Here is a 19497-nt window from a genome sequence, read left to right as displayed (position 1 = left end):
GGCTTCTACAGTAAGGGGGTGTAAGGCAGAGAGGAGCCCACAAAAGAGATTGAGAATGAATGGCCAGTGAGATAGGAGAACCAGGTGAGGACTGTCGATGAAGCCAAGGTTGTATTAATGTTTCCAGAAGAGGAGGTTGGTCCACAGTGTCAAAGGCAGCAGAATGATTGAGAAAAATTAGGTTGATGTGGAGGCCATTGGATTTGGCAAGAAGGAGTTCATTGGTGACTTTAAGACTGTTTCCATAGAGTGAAGAGAGCAGTCACCACATTACAAAGGGTTGAAGAGATAGTTGGAGGCTAGTTGCAGTCGTCAGGATGGGTTAGGATAGGATAATAAAGAATATGACACAGAAATTAAGTGGCTTGCCCAAGGTCACACAGCAGACAAGTGGCAGAGCCAGCATTAGAACCCACGTCCTTCTGACTCCCAAGCCTCTTTCCACTATGTCATGCTGCTTCTAAGTGGAAAGCAGGGTGGCCTAGTAGATAAAGCATGGTCTTGGGAGCCAGAGGACCTGGTTTCCAATCTTGGATTGGCTAGTTGTCTATGTGACCTTGGTCAAATCACTTAACATTTCTGTTCCTCCAGAGAGAAGTTAGGGGTGGCGAGTGTAGACAACTCACTCAAAAAGTTTAGACAGGAATGGTAGGGGCTTTTTTAGGATAAGGGATACATGGGGATGCTTGAATGCAGTGGGGAAGGAGCCACTGCAAAGGGAGCTGTTGAAGGTGGAAGTCAAGGAGAGAAGAAGGGATGGGACAATTTGATAAGGTGAGAAAGAATGAGTTCAGAGGCAAAGTCAGAGATGGTTTAATTTTAGAGGGGGTAGGTGACCTCTTCTTGAGACACTGATGGAAAGGATGGGAGAATTGAAGAGGGGAATGGAGGAAAGAACACACCCCCACTGGGTTTTCTTATATTGATGAAGTCCCTGGCCAGACCATTAGGGAAAAGAGTTGTAGTGGAGGAGCAGACCAGGGGATTTGAGGAGGGAATTAAAAATCTGAAACAGCAGTGGCAGGCAGTGACCATAGGAGTTAATTAAGATGAAGAAGATTGTTGCTGGTGAGAGGAGAGGGCATAATTAAGGCATTCCCTTTTCCCCAGAAGTTTCGGTTCTGATTCTTCTAACCTCTCTCCTTTTAAATTCATTCCCTCAGGGATTTCGTCTTTTCACATGGTTTCAGCTACCACTTCTCTAAATGTGGATTATATTGTACTCTCCCAAGCACTTAGTACAGTGCTCTGCCCATAGTAAGCACTCAATAAATACCATTGCTTGATCTCTTATCTGCTTTACAATGTCATATTTCTTCTCACTTTTGGAATAGCTCTATATTGATGATCTAATGGAAACTTAACTATAATGTGGTTCAAGCTAAATTCCTCCTCTCCCCTATTACATGACCTCCTCTTCCTAACTTTACTATCACTTTCAACCACATCCCTATTTTCTCTACCCCATAATTTTTTAAACTTGAAGTCGTCTGTCATTTTTCATTCATTTCTCATACTCTTGTTCTTCCTTTATAATGTTTCAGGGATTGTCTCCATCCTTAAAACCAATCCCTATAACCTTTTCTCATTAGTTCTTGGCTGGGCCACTGAAATAGCCTACTTCCTGCTCTCTTCCTTCCTCAATTTTTCCTACGTAAACTCAATTCTTTTACAGTGAAGAAGTTGCAGTTTTGACTAGCCCTATGTTAAGAAAAACTTTGATTGTAGTGTATGCTTCTTTGATACTGCATGGATATGCACAGCTGCTATTTTAGGAAGAGCACTCCCAAACCCTTACTGAGTTATATCCAAAATATGTAGTAAGTAAATTCATTTTTTAAGGAACCGAGGAAACAACTGCACTTAGCTTCTCTTTTAAGAGCTAGTCAGAGAACATCTTAACCCCTCCTCAAAAATGACCCCACCGTTCTCCCTTGATTTTTGCACAAAACAAGAACTTCTGCCTGTGTCAAGACTTTGGCTTTTGGCTTTCTCTCTCTTATAATTAATGTTGGTATTTGTTAAATGCTTACTATGTGCAGAGCACTGTTCTAAGCACTGGGGTAGATACAGGGTAATCAGGTTGTCCCATGTGAGGCTCACAGTTAATCCCCATTTTACAGATGAGATAACTGAGGCACAGAGAAGTCAAGTGACTTGCCCACAGTCACACAGCTGACAAGTAGCAGAGCTGGAATTCAAACCCATGGCCTCTGACTCCCAAGCTCCGTCTCTTTCCACTGAGCCATGCTACTTCTATGCTTCTCTCTTGTATGTTCTCTTCTTCTATAACATTTGTTTTCATTCTTCATTCCTCCCAAGCAAAATTCTAATTGTCCTTTGGTCTTGGACCTCCTATCTCTTACCCAGTGCCCATATCTGTACTACCCAGAATGCCACCTCATTTCCCTTTGCCAAACCGTGTCTCTCCTTGTCAGCTGTCCTGAAAAGGTCTCTCCTAGGATGCCCTCCCTGATTCCTTAGCCAGTCTTCCCAGTCATGTCAACCCATGAGTCACCTCCAGACTCAAATATTTATCGGCTTATGAATAAATGATGAGTGCTTACTATGTCTCAAGCACTTTTCTAAGCACTAAAGTGGATATAAGCTAATCAGGTAGGACACAGTCCCTGTCACACATGAGGCTTATAGTTTTAATCCACATTTTACAGTTGAGGTAACTGAGGCATAGAGAAGTTAAATGATTTGCCCAAGGTCACATAGACAAGTGAAGGGGTCAGGATTAGAACCCAGGTCTTTATGACTCCCAGGCCTGGACCCTATCCACTAGACCATGCTGCTTCAGTACCTATTTTTCCATCTATCCTGGCAAATATCATTGATTCATCAACTTATGCTCATTGTGGGCAGGGAGTAGGTCTACCAACTTAATTATATAGATCTCACCCGATCTCTTAGTATAGTGCTCCGCACACAGAAAATGCTTAACATATACCATTGATTGATATGTCTACTGACTTCCCCATTAGATTGTAAGTTCCTGAAGACAAGAGTGTTTTTTTTCTCTTGAATGTTCCCCAAGAATCTAATACAGTGTTCTGTCCATAGGAGGGACTCAGCAGGTATTGTCATTACTGCTACCAAAATAGTGATATCTTTTTTTTTCTATTTCTTTAGGCAGTCCCCTCACAGCAGAGAGTAACAGGCCAATACCCACCTGGAATTGGGTCATCTGCTCTTCCTACTGATTATCTGGTTGAAATTAATAAGATTCTGCTGTCCATGGCAGATGTCGAGCTATTGCTAAATGCACCGGAACTTAATGCTGGGGTCTATGAAGATTTTTCTATTCAAGAAGACTCACTAAAGGTAAGTCTCAGCTTTGTATTTAAAGATTACCAGAGGAAGGACAGAAAAAGTCAGTTTAGTGTCCTGCCGTCACTTTAGTGAAGTTGGGTTAAAGAAAGAAAATGGTAAGGTGCTGGAAAAATACATAAATGGTAGTGGAGTTGGGAAAAGCTGTTAATTGTTTTTAATAAATGCTTTTCAAATTTTTTTAATCATCTTCTGACTCCCTGCCCAAGGGGCTCCTCCTCCCCCTCCCATCCTCTAACTGTAGGGGTTCCTCAAGGATCAGTTCTTGGCCCTCTTGTGTTCTCCATCTACACTCACTCCCTTGGTGAACTCATTCACTCCCACGGCTTCAACTATCATCTCTATGCAGATGACATACAAATCTACATCTCCTTCCCTGGGTCTCCCCCTGCCTTCAGGCACGTATCTCCTCCTGCCTCCAGGACGTCTCTACCTGGATGTCTGCCTGCTGCCTAAAACTCAACATGTCCAAAACTGAGTTCCTCATCTTCTCTTCCAAGCCCTGTCCTCTTCCTGACTTCCCTATCACTGTGGATGGTACAACCATCCTTCCCGTCTCTCAAGCCCACAACCTTGGTGTCATCCTTGACTTGGCTCTCTTGTTCACCCCACACATCCAGTCCGTCACCAAGACCTGCCGGTCTCACCTTTATAATATCGCCAAGATCCGCCCCTTCCTCTCCACCCTAACGGCTATCTTACTGGTACAGGCTCTCGTAATATCCCGGCTGTATTATTGTGTCAGCCTTCTCTCTGATCTCCCTTCCTCCTGTATCTCCCCGCTCCAGTCTATTCTTCATTCTGCTGCTTGGCTCATCTTCCTGCAGAAACGCTCTGGGCATTTCACTCCCCTTCTTAAAAACCTCCAGTGGTTGCGTATCAACCTCCGCATAAAACAAAAACTTCTCACTCTACGCTTCAAGGCTCTCCATCACCTTGCCCCCTCCTACCTCTCCTGCCTTCTCTCTTTCTACTTCCCACCCCGCACGCTCCACTCGTCTACCGCCCACCTCCTCACCATCCCCCGTTCTCGCCTATCCCACCGTCGACCCCTGGGCCACGTCCTCCTGCTGTCTTGGAATGCCCTCCCTCCCCACCTCCGCCAAACTAATTCTCTGCCCCTCTTCAAAGCCCTATTGAGAGCTCACCTCCTCCAAGAGGCCTTCCCAGACTGAGCTTCCCCTTTTCCCTCTGCTCCCTCTCTGCCCCCCCTTCACCTCCCCTCAGCTAAGCCCCCCTTTTCCCCCCTTTCCCTCTGGTCCTCCCCCTCTCCCTTCCCCTCCCCTCACCACTGTGCTCGTCTGCTCATTTGTATATATTTTGATTACCCTATTTATTTTGTTAATGAGGTGTACATCCCCTTGATTCTGTTTATTGCTATTGCTTTTGTCTCTGTCTGTTTCTCCTGATTAGACTGTAAGCCCATCAATGGACAGGGATTATCTCTATCTGTTGCCAAATTGTACATTCCAAGCGCTTAGTACAGTGCCCTGCACATAGTAAGTGTTAGTAAATACTATTGAATGAATGAATAAATGGAATAAAAACTTATTTTTAAAATTCATTAGTCATTTCAAAATGGACAGATCAAAGACAAACCTTAGAATTCTGTTTGGGAAGAGTGGGCTGTAGTATCTAAGGTGGTGTTGGAGATTGCATATAGTAGATACATTAATTCCATTGGCAAAAACGCATATCATAGGTTATTAAACTCTAAAACTATTCCCATTGTGTAATCGAAGATGCCCCCGCTGCCCCTATAGTTCTTCTATAAGAGTTTTCTTACCAAGCACTTTTAGAGCTAGAAAATTTATCCCATTTTACAGTTTGGAAGCATAAGCCTCCAAGTCACAAGGTTGAAATTTTGCTCTCTGTTAATAATAATAATAAGGTTGGTATTTGTTAAGCAGAGCAGAGCACTATTGTAAGGGCTGGGGGAGATACAGGGTAATCAGGTTGTCCCTTGTGAGCCTCACAGTCTTAACCCCCATTTTTACAGATGAAGTAACTGAGGCTCAGAGAAGTTGTGACTTGCCCACAGTCACACAGCTGACAAGTGGCAGAGCGGGGATTCGAACCCATGACCTCTAACTCCTAAGCCCGGGCTCATTCCACTGAGCCACACTGCTTCTCTATATTTTATATTTTTTTATATATATTTTTGAAGAAGTTATTTGCCAGGAATAACCATCCGTGTCATAACTGAAGGACTTTAGTTGTCTACATCTTTGAACCCTTCCTGAAATTTAATTTCTATTGCTCCCTCCTAAGTGCCACTTTTCCCCACCTAAGTATTTAAGTACTTGAACTCCTCATAGGATTTATGTATGTATCTTACAAACTCTATTTCCTCTAAATCTATAGTTTTTTTTCAATATCTGTCTCCTCCACTTGGCTGTGAATACTTTGAGGGCAGAGGTCATGCCTATTAATTTTGTTCTACGTACCCAAGTACTTATTACAGTGTTCTGCACAAAGTATGTGGTCAATAAATGTTGTTGGTTGATTGGTTAGATATTGAACTTTTCCAGTTACTGCCAAGACCATGCCTTTTTACTCTTATTACACTCTCCCAAGGACTTAGTTTAGTACTCTATTAGACTGTAATTAGTACTCGATTAGACTGTAAGCCCGTCGATTAGACTGTAAGCCTGTCAACGGCAGGGACTGTCTCTATCTGTTGCCGACTTGTTCATCCCAAGCACTTAGTACAGTGCTCTGCACATAGTAAGCGCTCAATAAATACTATTGAATGAATACTCTACCCAAAATAAGTGCTTAGTAAATTCTCCTGAATGAATTGGTCTTGCTATAGCTGCAAGTTTTGTTGTATTCTCCTTTTATATTCAGTTATGGTATTTGATGTGAGTGTTATACAAAAGGTTTATTCTTCATTCATTCAATTCATTCATATTCATTGAGAGCTTACTGTGTGGTGAGCACTGTACCAAGCACGTGGAAAGTACAATTCGGCAACAAATAGAGACAATCCCTACCCAACAACCCAGCTCACAGTCTAGAAGGGGGGAGACAGATAAAACAAAACAAGTAGATAGGCATCAATAACGTCAATATAAATAAGTAGAATTATAGATATATGCACATCATTAATAAAATAGAATAATAAATATGTACATATATACACAAGTCCTTTGGGGCAGGGAGGGGGGTAGAGCAGAGGGAGGGAGATGGGGCAATGGGGAGGAGAGAAGGAGCAGAGGAAAAGGGGGGCTATCAATCGATCCATCAAGTCAAAGGTGTTTACTGGGTGCCTACAATCAGTCAGTCAAAGGTATTTATTGAATGCCCACAGTGTTCAGAGAGGTGTACTCTTGGGAAAGTACAATAAAAAAGAGTGTTGGTAGACATGCTCCTCCCACAAGGAGCTACAGTCTGCAGGAGAAGACAGACATTAAAATGAATTAGAGATAGGGTAAATGATAGAGTTTAAGGATATGTACTTAAGCGTTGTGGGGGTGGGGTGAGTATTAAAGTATTTATGGAATACATATCCAAGTGCATAGGTGACACAGAGGGGAGGGCAGATTAGGGAAATGAGGGTTTAGGAAAGGCCTCTTGGAGGTAACCTGATTTTAGGAGGGATTTGAAGATGGGAAGAGTGGACTTTTGGAAGTGAAGGGGGTGGGAGTTACAGGCCTGAGAGAGGTATTAGGAAAGTGGACTAAAAGGGTGGCAAGATAGATGGATTGAGGTATAGTGAGTAGGATGGCATTGGGGGAGTGGAGTGTAAGGATTGGGTTGTAATAGTAATTACGGTATTTATTAAATGCTTACTTTGTGCCAGGCACTGTAGGAGATCAGTGAGGTTAGGTAAGAGAGAGTGAACTCACTGAGTGCTGTAAAGCTGATTATCATTATTATTATAATTATTACTTATATATTAAGTGCTCACTCTGTTCAAAGTTTTGAGGAAGGCACACATTAATCAGTTTGGAAAGAGTTCCTGTTCCGCATGGGGCTCATAGTCTAAATAGGAAGGGAAACAGGTATTGAATCTCCATTTTACAGTGGAGGAAACTGAGGACAGAGAAGTTAAATAACTTGGCTCAGGTCAAACAGCAGTCTAGGCCATCTTGCTTCTCAAGGTAAAGAGTTTCTAAATGATGAGACAGCATAAGGCATCCATTGGAGGTTCCTGAGGAGTGGGGAGATGTGAACTGAATGTTTTTTTCACAAAAATGATGTGGACTGCAGAGGGAGATATGGACTAGATGGGGGAGACACCGAAGGCAGGGGGCCAGCAAAGAAGTTGCTGGGAGAAGTCAAGGAGGGATCAGAGTGCAATTTGGATGATGACGAAGGGGAGGATTCTAGAGATGATGTGAAGGTAAAACTGACAGGTTTTGGTAACAGACTGAACATGCGGGTTGAATTAATTCACTCATATCTATTGATTGCTTATTGTGTGCAAAGCTTGGAAGAGTACTTTTAATTTTCACTTACCACAGAATTCCATTTTTTATTTAAGTAAAAATCTTTCACTTTAATCTAATCTCTGCCTAAAATGTTTGATTAGTCAGTGGCCTTTAAGCATTGGGGTAGATGAAAGATAGATCCACACTGTTCTGGTCCTACATGGGGCCCACAATTTAATTCATTTTTTGGTCATTCTTTTGGAGATAACTGTTTTTAATTGCCTATTCTGTTCCCATCTTGCTTTGATAGACTTTCATAATTATTTGATCCTTATGATGTATTTGTAGAACATCAAAGACCTGCTGGACCGACTTGGGGACCAGATTGCTGTCATTCATGAGAAACAGCCTGACGTGATACTTGAAGCTTCTGGACCGGAAGCTGTTCAGATTGGGGATTCATTGACCCAGTTGAATGCAAAGTGGGACAGAATTAATAGAATGTACAATGATCGTAAGGGGTGAGTATTTTATATTTAAGAACTGTTCAAATGTGCTACAAATAAGCTCAAGTATTTTGAAACAAGCCCAGAAATTTGAACCAAGTTGATTAAATCATAAAATATATCACATCAATCAGAATTTTGCATCAGAATTGAATGTCTTATTTTTGCAATTCAGATACTTGTTTTGAAAGGTTCTAAAAATGGGTGGGTTTTACTAGGCAATGTAGTTTGTGACTATGTAATATGTAGTCATATGTAGTTTTAGTTTACTGTTGATATATTCTGGAGCACCCCCACAAGCCTTTAAAAGTATTAAAAATACTTGACTCTATTTTTCCTAAAACATATGGTTCAAGTACTGTAAATAAGATTACCTTAATGCAAGTAGAGGCAACCTGAACTGTCACAGATAATACAGAAATCACATTCATTTCAGCTTTTTGTCCTCCACTTCATCTCAGTGCAGAAACCAATTAATTCAATTCCTTAGTTGGAATTTCACCTCATTTTCTTTGCTGTAGGTGCTAACCAACCATTCCCAAAGAAAGAGCAAGGAAAAACATAGGTTAAGGAAAATCCACATATTGTACTGTTAGTCTCTGGATGTCAGTTGCTCCTTTCCTTTTTATTTTATTATGAATTGCATTTAAGCTCAGTTTTATGTAACTACCATCCTACTAATTTTTCCCTGGGTTGAAACTAGAAAGCTTTTTTCTTTTTTCATTTCCCTCAGCCTTTGTAAAATGCTAGTTTGTTATGTGGTAATTAAACATCTGCCTGGTCTAGGATAATTATAAAACTGAGCTATACTGTTAACAAGGTTCAATTATTCAGTATGGTTTGGATATGCGTATGTTTGGGTGCGTGGGAATTGGGTAACATTTTCCAAACAAAGCCAGACTGAATTAGGTTGTTTCCCTCATACCACAGTATCTCTGTCATCGTGCCAGAAAATAAAAAAGGGTGTGTTTGAGATCCAGAAAGTACTTTATCAAGTTATCCTCAGGGTGACTGGTTTAGCACTGCCTTCTTTTTCTCCCTGAGATTTTATTAACCGAAACAGCAATGGACCTCTTCCTTGTCCAGCATTGATACATTGATATAGTTCCTTGAAGCAAAGGTTTACACTCATTACATGTCCTTTTGCTTTTCCCCTGATTGGCCAATGCTTTTCTAATTTGAGACAATTTAAAAAATGTCTTCATATTAGGTTATACCCACACTGTGGGCACACACTCAATTCCTTGGGAAATATTTTTATGAGTGAAAATAAAATGGAAGCTCATATGCTTGTAGGGGGTCACATTTTCCCTTGACTACGTTTTTAGCACTTTCTGGTATTTCCTCTAATAAAGATTATATATTTCTTTTTTTAAGAAAGTGAATTCTTATTTTTGTTTCCATTTTCTCCCCAAGTAACCATATTAGCTAAGGTTTGTTGAGTAGTCTATTCATATTGGAGCATCCTTATTTTAATGTTTCTAATCAAGGCTTGAAATTTGTATCACTGGTATTTAATGTCTTGAAAGATGAGCAAAATTGCAGTTTTTGAAAATAGGTTGGTACAGTTGAGTGGAGAAATTTTAATTTTACTTTTAAAATAAAATATAGTAGAAACAAGACCTTCTTTTGAAGTAAGGCTAAATTATCAAGAATTGGGCACACTGTTTTGTGTTTTTGTGCAGCCTTGGTGGGGTGAAGTGGTTGAAAACCTGACTGCAGTGGGTGGAGAAGAGAGGGCGGCGAGGAAATGAAGGCAGTGGGTGGATTTAACCCAGTCTAAGAGTTTGGATAAGAATGGGAACAGGGAAATGGGGCTATAGGTGGAGGAGAAGGTGAGATTGAGAGATCATTTTAAGTATGGTGGAGACTTAAGCATGTTTGAAGACAGAGCCATCAGAGTGAGAGTGGTTGAAAATGGGAATGGGTGGAGGGAAGAGAGAAGGGATAAGTGATTTTAGGAAGTGAGATGGAGATAAGGTTAGAAGTGCAGAGAGAGGAATTTTTTAGAGGGAGATCTCTTAAACACCTGGGAAGCAGAAATAGAGCATGGGCCTGGGAGTCAGAAGTACCTTGGTTCTAATCCTGGCTCTGTCACTTGTCTGCTATGAGACCGTAGGCAAGTCTAACTACTTTGAGCTTCAATTACCTCATCTGTAAAATTGGGATTAAGATTTTGAGCCCCATGTGGGACATGGACTGTGTCCAATCGTATTAGCTTGTATCACCCCAATGGTTAGTACAGTTCCTGGCATGCAGTAAACACTTAACAAATACCATGCATGGAGAAAAACACCACCACTACTACCAACAACAAGAGTAGGGAGTTTAGGGAGTGAGTAGGAGATTCTGAAAAGATTGCATAGCTTCACTTTTATCAACAAAATAATTGACAAGGTCACCAAGGGTTCAGAAGAACGGGCTTCAGGAGGCAGATGAAGGTTTGGAAATGTTGGTGGATGTTGTGAACAACTGAAGAAGGAATAGTAAAATTATGGAATGGGAAACAGAGCTTGACGATGCAAATTTATAGTGAGAGAAGACAGTATAAAGCCTAAATTTTCACCAACTCCATTTCGTTGCTTGGATGCAGTAGCAGAAGAAACAGACTGTGGTGGCGGGCCAGTTCTGGGATCAGAGATATGAGAATGATGAGGAAATGAGATTGGCAGAGAGGGCAGAGTTGAGGCTGTTGGATTCATATAGCACTTGGTTATGTACAGTGTATTTTTTTCCTCATAATGCCTCTGTGAGTTAGGCAGAGCCAGATCTAATTACCCCTGTCTTTCAGATGAGTAAACTGGGGAACACTTAAGGGACTTGGCCCTGGTTATCTACTTGTTGTTGACAGGCTGGGAAGAGGATCCATTTCTCCCTCTTCCAGATCAGTGCTCTTTCCATTAGTCTGTACTCCTTTCTCAACCTGAAATCTTCATGCTGCTCTGAGGGTGTATATCCTCTTGTTCTGCGCTTAGTGAACCTCTGGGGTTCACTTTGAGGTTTTAATTTCCTGGAGGAAAGATCCTATCTCCAGGAACTCTGAAGAGTAGAAGGGGAAGATTGTCTGCCAACAGATCCTGGAAATAGATTGCATTCCTACAGCATTTATTGGTGTTGGATGAGTTTCCAGGGTGGTGCAGTGGATAGAGCATGAGCTTTGGAGTCAGAAGGTCATGGATTCTAATTGCGGCCTTGCCACTGATCGGCTGTGTGACCTTGGACAAGTCACTTCTTCTCTGTGCCTCAGTTCCCTCATCTGTAAAATGGGGATTGACACTGTGAGCCCCACATGGGACAGGGACTGTGCCCAACCCGATTTGCTTTATATTAACTTTATTTTAACTTCCTTGGACTTCAGTTTACTCATCTGTAAAATGGGGTTAAACATACCCGCTCTTCCTTCGTTTAGATTAGGAGCATTTTGTGGGACAGAAATTCAGTCTTCACTCTGCTGCTACGGTCATTTTCCTGAAAATGCATTCAATCCATTTCTTTCCATTTCTCAAAAATCTTCAGTGGCTGCCCATTTATGCATCCTACCGAGAAACTCCTTCCATCAGCGTAAGACACTCAATCAGCTCTCTCCCTACAACCTAACCTAGACACTCTGCTCCTCTAAACACCAGGTTATTCTCGGACCACAGTCTCATCTATCTCACCACTCACCCCTTGCCCACATTTTCCCTTGGGCCTGGAAGTGAGTGCTTACTGTGGGCAGGGATCATGTCTACCAACTCTGTTATAATATATTTTCCCAACCACTTGGTCCAAATTCAGCATACAGTAAGCACTTATTAATGCCATTGACTGAGGAAGCTAGCACTTAATAAAAGAATAACTAAACTAAGCGTAAGATGGTTTCTTTCAAAGCTTCAGCACTACCGGCACTCCCTTCTGCTCAGCCTCTTTATGAAATGAGAAGCAGCATGGGTGAGAAAGACCTGGGTTCTAATCCTGACTCATTCACTTGTCTACTGTGTTATCTTGGGAGGGTCACTTAATATCTCTGTAACTCAGTTACCTCATCAGTTCAATCAATGGTATTTATTGAGCACTAGCTATGTGCAGAGCTCTGTACTAAGCTTTTGGGAGAGCACAATACAACAAAATTATAAGAGAAGTTTCCTGCCCACAACGAATTTACAGCCTTAGGAGAGACAGACATCAGTATAAATAAATAATTTATAATATGTAATTTAAAGATATGTATATAGATGCTGTGGGTCTGGGCGTGGGTTGAATAACAAATATCAGAGAAGCAGCATGGCTCAATGGAAAGAGCATGATCTTGGGAGTCAGAGAACATGGGTTCTAATCCTGGTTCCGCCACTTGTCTGCTGTGTGTTCTTGGGCAAGCCGCTTAACTTCTCTGTGCTTCAGTTACTTTATCAGTAAAATGGGGATTAAGACTGTGAGCCCCACATGGGACAACTTGATTATCTTGTATCTACCCCAGTGCTTAGAAGAGCATTTGGCACATAGTAAGTGCTTCTTAAGTACTTCTTAAGTACCATAATTTTTACTATTGTTATTAAATTTCCAAAAGTGACAGGTCCAAGTTCATAGACAAAGCAGAAGGGAGAACAAGCTAGGAAGAAGAGGGCTTAATCAGGGAAGGCCTCTTGGAGAAGATGTGACTTTAATAGTGATTTTAAGGTGGAGAGAGTGGTGGTCTGACATATATGGAGAGGGAGTGAGTTCCAGGCTAGGTACAGGACATGGGAAAGGGGTCAGCAGTGAGCTAGAGCTAGAGAAGTAGAGTGTGCTGACCTATAACAGATCAGCCTGGAATGCTCTCCCTCCTCAATCAACGATTAGCTTGGAATGCTCTCCCTCCTCAATCCACCAGACAATTACTCTCCTCCCCTTCAAAGCCTTACTGAAGACACATCTCCTCCAAGAGACCTTCCCAGACTATGTCCCACTTTTCTTCATCTCCCACTCCCTTCTGTATTTCCTTGACTTGCTTCCTTTGCTGTTCCTCCCCTCCCTGCCCTACAGCATTTATATATATATATATATATATATATATATATATATATATATATATATATATATCTGTAATTTTTTATTTTTATTTATATCTGCTTATTTGTATTGATGTCTGTCTCCCCACCTCTAGACTATAAACCCGTTGTGGGCAAGGATTGTCACTCTTCATTGCTATATTGTACTTTCCCAAGTGCTTAATATAGTATTCTGAATAAATATGACTGAATGAATTGGGTGAAGTAGGATGAGGTGAGCTGATTGAGTGTTTTAAAGCCAATGGTAAAGAGTTTCTGTTTGACGCAGAGGTGGATTGGCAACCACTGAAGGATCCTGAGGGGTGAAGAGGTGAAAAATGTTCCTTGCAGCAGAGTGAAGTGTGCACTTGAATTGGGAGAAATCAGCAAGGAGGCAGATACAGTAGTCAAGGTGGGATAGGATGAGGACTTGGATCATCTTGGTAGCAGTTTGGATGGGAGGAACGGGCAGATTTTAGCAGTGTTGTGAAGGTAGAACTGACAAGATTTGGTGATAGAGGTGGAATGAGAGATGAGCAAAAAACAACACCAAGGTTAAGGGATTATGAGATAGAAAGGATAGTGGTAGGGAAGGGAAAGGCAGGGGATTAAAACTGTCTGCTTTGTGACCTTGGGCAAGTCACTTAGCTTCTCTGTGCCTCAGTTACCTCATCTGTAAAATGGGGATTAATACTGTGAGCTCCAAATGGGAAATGGACAGTTTCCAACCTGATTATCTTGTATCTATTCCAGCACTTAACAATAATAATAATAATGACATTTGTTAAGCACTTACTCTGTTCCAGGCACTGTACCAAGCACTGGGGTGGATAGAAGGTAATCAGGTGGACACAGTCCCTGTCCCACATGGGTCTCACAGTCTTGATCCCCATTTTACAGATGAGTTAACTGGGGCACAGAGAAGTTAAGTGACTTGCCCAAGGTCACCCAGCAGACATGTGCAGAGCCAGGATTAGAATGCAAGTCTTCTGACTCCCAGGCCTCTGTTCTTTCCACTAGCTATGCTGCTTCTCAGTGCCTGGCACATAAGTGCTTAACAAATAGCATTACAAAATGAAAGTATATAATGGTATAGATTAAATTGTAAGCATTCTCATTATTTTTTCAGTTTCTTGAGGTCAGGGATCATGTCTTGCGTTTTTATAATGTGTTCCCAGCACTTAGTATAGTGGTCTGTGTACACTAGGTGCTTACTGAATAACTTGAAAATACAAGGATGAAAAACATTATTGGTTTTGGGGAAAAAGTTTTCAAGAAACATTATGAAATATCAGAAATAACATTGTTTGAGAAATAATTGGGTTATATCTACTCAAGGGTACTTAACTTTGATTTTCTCTAGCAAATGTTTTTGCTTCTACAGGAAGGATTTCCAAAAGAGAAATCCTTTATGGATCATTGTAGCAGACACAATTTCTTTTAGGTCAGCTAAATCTATTTTGAAAAGCAGTGTGAAACATGGCCTAAAGGGCAGAGGGAGTCAGAGTAACTGGGTTTTAATCCCAACTCTGTCACTTTCGTGACCTTGAACAAGTCACTCCTTTGTGCCTTAGTTTCTTCATTTATACAGTGAGGATTCAGTACCTATTCTCCCTTCTATTAGACTGTGAGCACCATTCATTCATTCAATAGTATTTATTGAGCGCTTACTATGTGCAGAGCACTGTACTAAGCGCTTGGGATGAACAAGTCGGCAACAGATAGAGACAGTCCCTGCCGTTTGACGGGCTTACAGTCTAATCGGGGGAGACGGACAGACAAGAACAATGGCACTAAACAGCGTCAAGGGGAAGAACATCTCATAAAAACCGATGGCAACTAAATAGAATCAAGGCGATGTACAATTCATTAACAAAATAAATAGGGTAACGAAAATATATACAGTTGAGCGGACGGGTACAGTGCTGTGGGGATGGGAAGGGAGAGGTGGAGGAGCAGAGGGAAAAGGGGAAAATGAGGCTTTAGCTGCAGAGAGGTAAAGGGGGGATGGCAGAGGGAGTAGAGGGGGAAGAGGAGCTCAGTCTGGGAAGGCCTCTTGGAGGAGGTGATTTTTAAGTAAGGTTTTGAAGAGGGAAAGAGAATCAGTTTGGCGGAGGTGAGGAGGGAGGGCGTTCCAGGACCGCGGGCGGACGTGACCCAGGGGTCGACGGTGGGATAGGCGAGACCGAGGGACAGCGAGGAGGTGGGCGGCAGAGGAGCGGAGCGTGCGGGGTGGGCGGTAGAAAGAGAGAAGGGAGGAGAGGTAGGAAGGGGCAAGGTGATGGAGAGCCTTGAAGCCTAGAGTGAGGAGTTTTTGTTTGGAGCGGAGGTCGATAGGCAACCACTGGAGTTGTTTAAGAAGGGGAGTGACATGCCCAGATCGTTTCTGCAGGAAGATGAGCCGGGCAGCGGAGTGAAGAATAGACCGGAGCGGGGCGAGAGAGGAGGAAGGGAGGTCAGAGAGAAGGCTGACACAGTAGTCTAGCCGGGATATAACGAGAGCCCGTAATAGTAAGGTAGCCGTTTGGGTGGAGAGGAAAGGGCGGATCTTGGCGATATTGTAGAGGTGAAACCGGCAGGTCTTGGTAACGGATAGGATGTGTGGGGTGAACGAGAGGGACGAGTCAAGGATGACACCGAGATTGCGGGCCTGCGGGACGGGAGGGATGGTCGTGCCATCCACGGTGATGGAGAAGTCTGGGAGCGGACCGGGCTTGGGAGGGAAGATGAGGAGCTCAGTCTTGCTCATGTTGAGTTTTAGGTGGCGGGCCGACATCCAGGTGGAGACGTCCCGGAGGCAGGAGGAGATGCGAGCCTGAAGGGAGGGGGAGAGGACGGGGGCGGAGATGTAGATCTGCGTGTCATCTGCGTAGAGATGGTAGTCAAAGCCGTGAGAGCGGATGAGTTCACCGAGGGAGTGAGTGTAAATGGAGAACAGAAGAGGGCCAAGAACTGACCCTTGAGGAACTCCAACAGTTAAAGGATGGGAGGGGGAGGAGGCTCCAGCGTAGGAGACCGAGAATGATCGGCCAGAGAGGTAAGAGGAGAACCAGGAGAGGACAGAGTCCGTGAAGCCAAGGTGAGATAAGGTATGGAGGAGGAGGGGATGGTCGACACAGGATCTGTGTCTGACCCGGTTATCTTGTCTCTACCCATTTAAGCCGACTTTCTGTTGCTGTTGTTGCAGCTAGTGCCACTTTAATCACTTGGCAACTGTGGACTTGGCCAGGAAGTACCATTTTGACATCGGGGTTCCACAGGTGTTGGTCCAATATTCCCTTCCTCAAATGGCAGCTTTGGGGTATAGGTAGTCCTAGGTCAGAGCAGCTGTTTGTGGGTGCAAATGCTCCATAAGCATCAGTGGGAGTGTGGAAGGAGGGCACACCTTGTCTTGGGGGCCTCTTGTGCCAGTGTCCAAGTCCTTCCAGGGTCTTAAGCTGGTCCCGTTTGCCTGACTTGGGGGCTTGTGGGGTAATGAGGAAAACCTAGGGCAATTAGATTTTCTCCAGCTCTCAGGTGTTTTAAAAGAAAGTGTGCTTTATTTGGTAAGGGTGTTAAAGGAAGGGTGATAACTGACATTTCTCAATACTGGACAGCCCTTTACTGCCCTAGCCTACCCACTCCACACTCACTGCCAGGCAGGAGACCCAGCAGCCAATAACTGGACCATCCCATAACCAAATTGAATGGCTGCCCAAGGAAAAATGTGGAAAGGAAGATTGGAAGAGTTGGGGTGAAACAATCCATTTAGAAACATTTTGCTTGCCTAGAATGATTTGTTCATGTTGATCTGACTCAGAGAGTAAATGTCTTGAAAACTCAACTCAGAGTTACTGCTCATGGTCACAGGAAAAAAATAACAATGATTGAGAAGATGTTGACATTATCTTGTATCTTTGACTTTATGTTTAACAGTGAGAGTATTTTGTCAGTAGAGGTGAAGTGATCAATCATATTTTACTTCTCATATTCATTCATTTGTATTTACTGAGTGCTTACTGTGTGCAGAGCACTGTCCTAAGTGGTTGGAAAGTACAATTCAGCAACAGAGACAATCCCTACCCAACAACAGGCTCACAATCTTGAAGTGGGGAGACAGACACCAAAACAAAACAGGTAGACAGGCATCAATAGCATCAATGTAAATAAATAGAATTATAGGTATATGCACATCATTAATAAAATAAATAGAATAATAAGTATATACATATAAGTGCTGTGAGGTAGAGGGAGTAGGTGCGATGGGGAGGAGGAGCAGAGGAAAAGGGGGGGCTCAATCTGGGAAGGCCTGCTGGAGGAGGTGAGCTTTCAGAAGGGTTTTGAAGGGGGGAAGTGTGCTAAGTGCACTGGCCTGAGAGTCAGAGGACCTGGGTTCTGAAACGGTTCAACCACAAATCTGTTATGTGACTTTGGTCAAGTAAGTCACTTAACTTCTATGTGTCTTAGTTCCCTCTTCTGCCAAATAGAGATTTAGGACCTATTCTCTCTCCTGCCTAGATTATGAGCCTCATGTAGGATCTGTTCCTGCCCTGTCTTAGTAGAGTGCTTGGCACATACTGCAATAAAGTCAATCTCAAGATACAATTTAGTCCAAAGAATGAATTTGATATTTGGATGGAAAATGTGACTAGTGTGGTTAGGTTTCTTTGCTTCTTTTAATGGCTGTGTTTCCAAGGGATGTCATTTTCATCCAACACTTCTATTTTGTCATTTACCAGCTTTCATTACTCAAGGGAAGTTTTTCTCCAATTTTGGCTTGGGCCTGTAAGATCACTAATGGAAGAGCTTTGGAAGGTTAAACCAAATAGCCATTTGTTGGTGGCCAATAAGAGCAGTAGCAAACTATGGGCTCTCTGAGTGGACTGAGCTGACCTCCTCCAGTGCCAAGTAGCTCTCATGGATTCCTGTGATGCCAAAGGGACTTGAAGCTGAAGAACTCAGGATGACTCATATCCTCTGAAACGTGAAGTGTTATCAAATGCTGTGGTTTAACTTTTCTGCAGATAATCAATCTTATGTTAAAAGCAGAAAAAGGCCAGTTTAGTTCGCCTCACTGTAGTCACTTCAACTACAAAGCTGTATTTTCATGTGGGACCATTTTTCTGTGCTGTCATTAGAATGTCAGATGAGGTAACTCTCAGAGTTATTACCTGGAGTATACCACCTGTGTATTCAGATGAGACTATCATGTTCTTTCATTTTAAGTCCATTTCTACCTTCATGTTGATCAATCAGGAATGATAAGTGCATATCCTAAAATGTTCAGCAATCTGGAAAATTTGTCAACATTTAGTTTTTCTTTTCTAACAGCTATTTCGATAGGGCAGTAGAAGAATGGAGACAGTTCCATTGCGACATCAATGACCTCAGTCAGTGGGTGTCAGAAGCTGAGCAGCTACTGGCTGATGCCCAGGCTCCTGATGGGAGTGTGGATATACAGAAGGCTGAAATGCACCAGCAGGTGAGTGCTATTCATGGGGGGCTACTCTGTTGAAGCATCGAGAAGCTCCTAAGTAATTTGCCTTTATTTTTAGTCTGTAGTTTCTATAACTTTAAGTGTTTCAAAGTAAAAAGATGCGGTTACATTACAAAATAGATTTATCAAGATTTTAGGTCTTTTTAGTTGATTTGAAAACTCTCTTGGCATAGATAGTATTTATTCTAGTTAGTGCCATAGCACTTTGTTAAATTATTTGTGAAATTAAAAAAACCTTGATTAATCCAAATAAACTTTGAGTTAACCAGTACAAAACCTGAATTGGTAAACTGAAAAATATTTAGTAAAACTGTTATTAGGGCTTATTTTCATATTTAGATTTTAACTATCTAATTGTACCTTTTGAGAGAGTGTTAGTCATATCATTGGTCCCAAATTCACTGGTCATTTTTATTAATATTTTTACAAGTTATGATGACAGCAAACCATTCTTGGTAGCTAGCTAAAAGAATTTTAAAGTTCTAATTTCTCAGAAATTCCTTTTTAAAAAAAATTACTCAATATTGGATATGTGTCTTTTAAATAGAAGTTATCAAGTATATTGGATTTTAGTTTTTTTTTGTGCTTTTTTTATCTGTGAAACTGAAATTTCATTGTTCATAACTTTTTCATATTTTGATTTAAAGTTAGTGAGGAGTTTTCTTTAAAGGCATTCTCATTCTTGGATTTTTTTTCACCTTTTAATTATAAAGATCCTGAAATATATGAAATTAAAGTTGCAGGAAAGTTTTGTTGACTTTCGTGGAAGAGCTCTTCTGTTACTTTTTTGGTTTACA

General features: G+C 42.0%; 1 protein-coding gene across 4 annotated transcripts in view; it reads left to right on the top strand.

The window, feature by feature from the left end:
• UTRN (utrophin) overlaps positions 1-19497 on the top strand; it is a 609179-nt gene that overhangs the window by 247996 nt on the left and 341686 nt on the right. For all 4 annotated transcript variants that reach the window (XM_029047836.2, XM_029047843.2, XM_029047848.2 and 1 more), the window contains 3 exons: positions 3139-3330; positions 8061-8233; positions 18535-18685. In XM_029047836.2, coding sequence (XP_028903669.1) covers positions 3139-3330; positions 8061-8233; positions 18535-18685 — 516 coding nt within the window. The remainder of the gene's footprint in view (positions 1-3138; positions 3331-8060; positions 8234-18534; positions 18686-19497) is intronic.

The sequence above is a fragment of the Ornithorhynchus anatinus genome, chromosome 2 (assembly GCF_004115215.2).
Source record: "Ornithorhynchus anatinus isolate Pmale09 chromosome 2, mOrnAna1.pri.v4, whole genome shotgun sequence".
NCBI classification, from domain to species: Eukaryota; Metazoa; Chordata; class Mammalia; order Monotremata; family Ornithorhynchidae; genus Ornithorhynchus; species Ornithorhynchus anatinus.
Note: the sequence above shows the minus strand (reverse complement) of the source record. Positions and strands in the feature narration are given on the sequence as shown.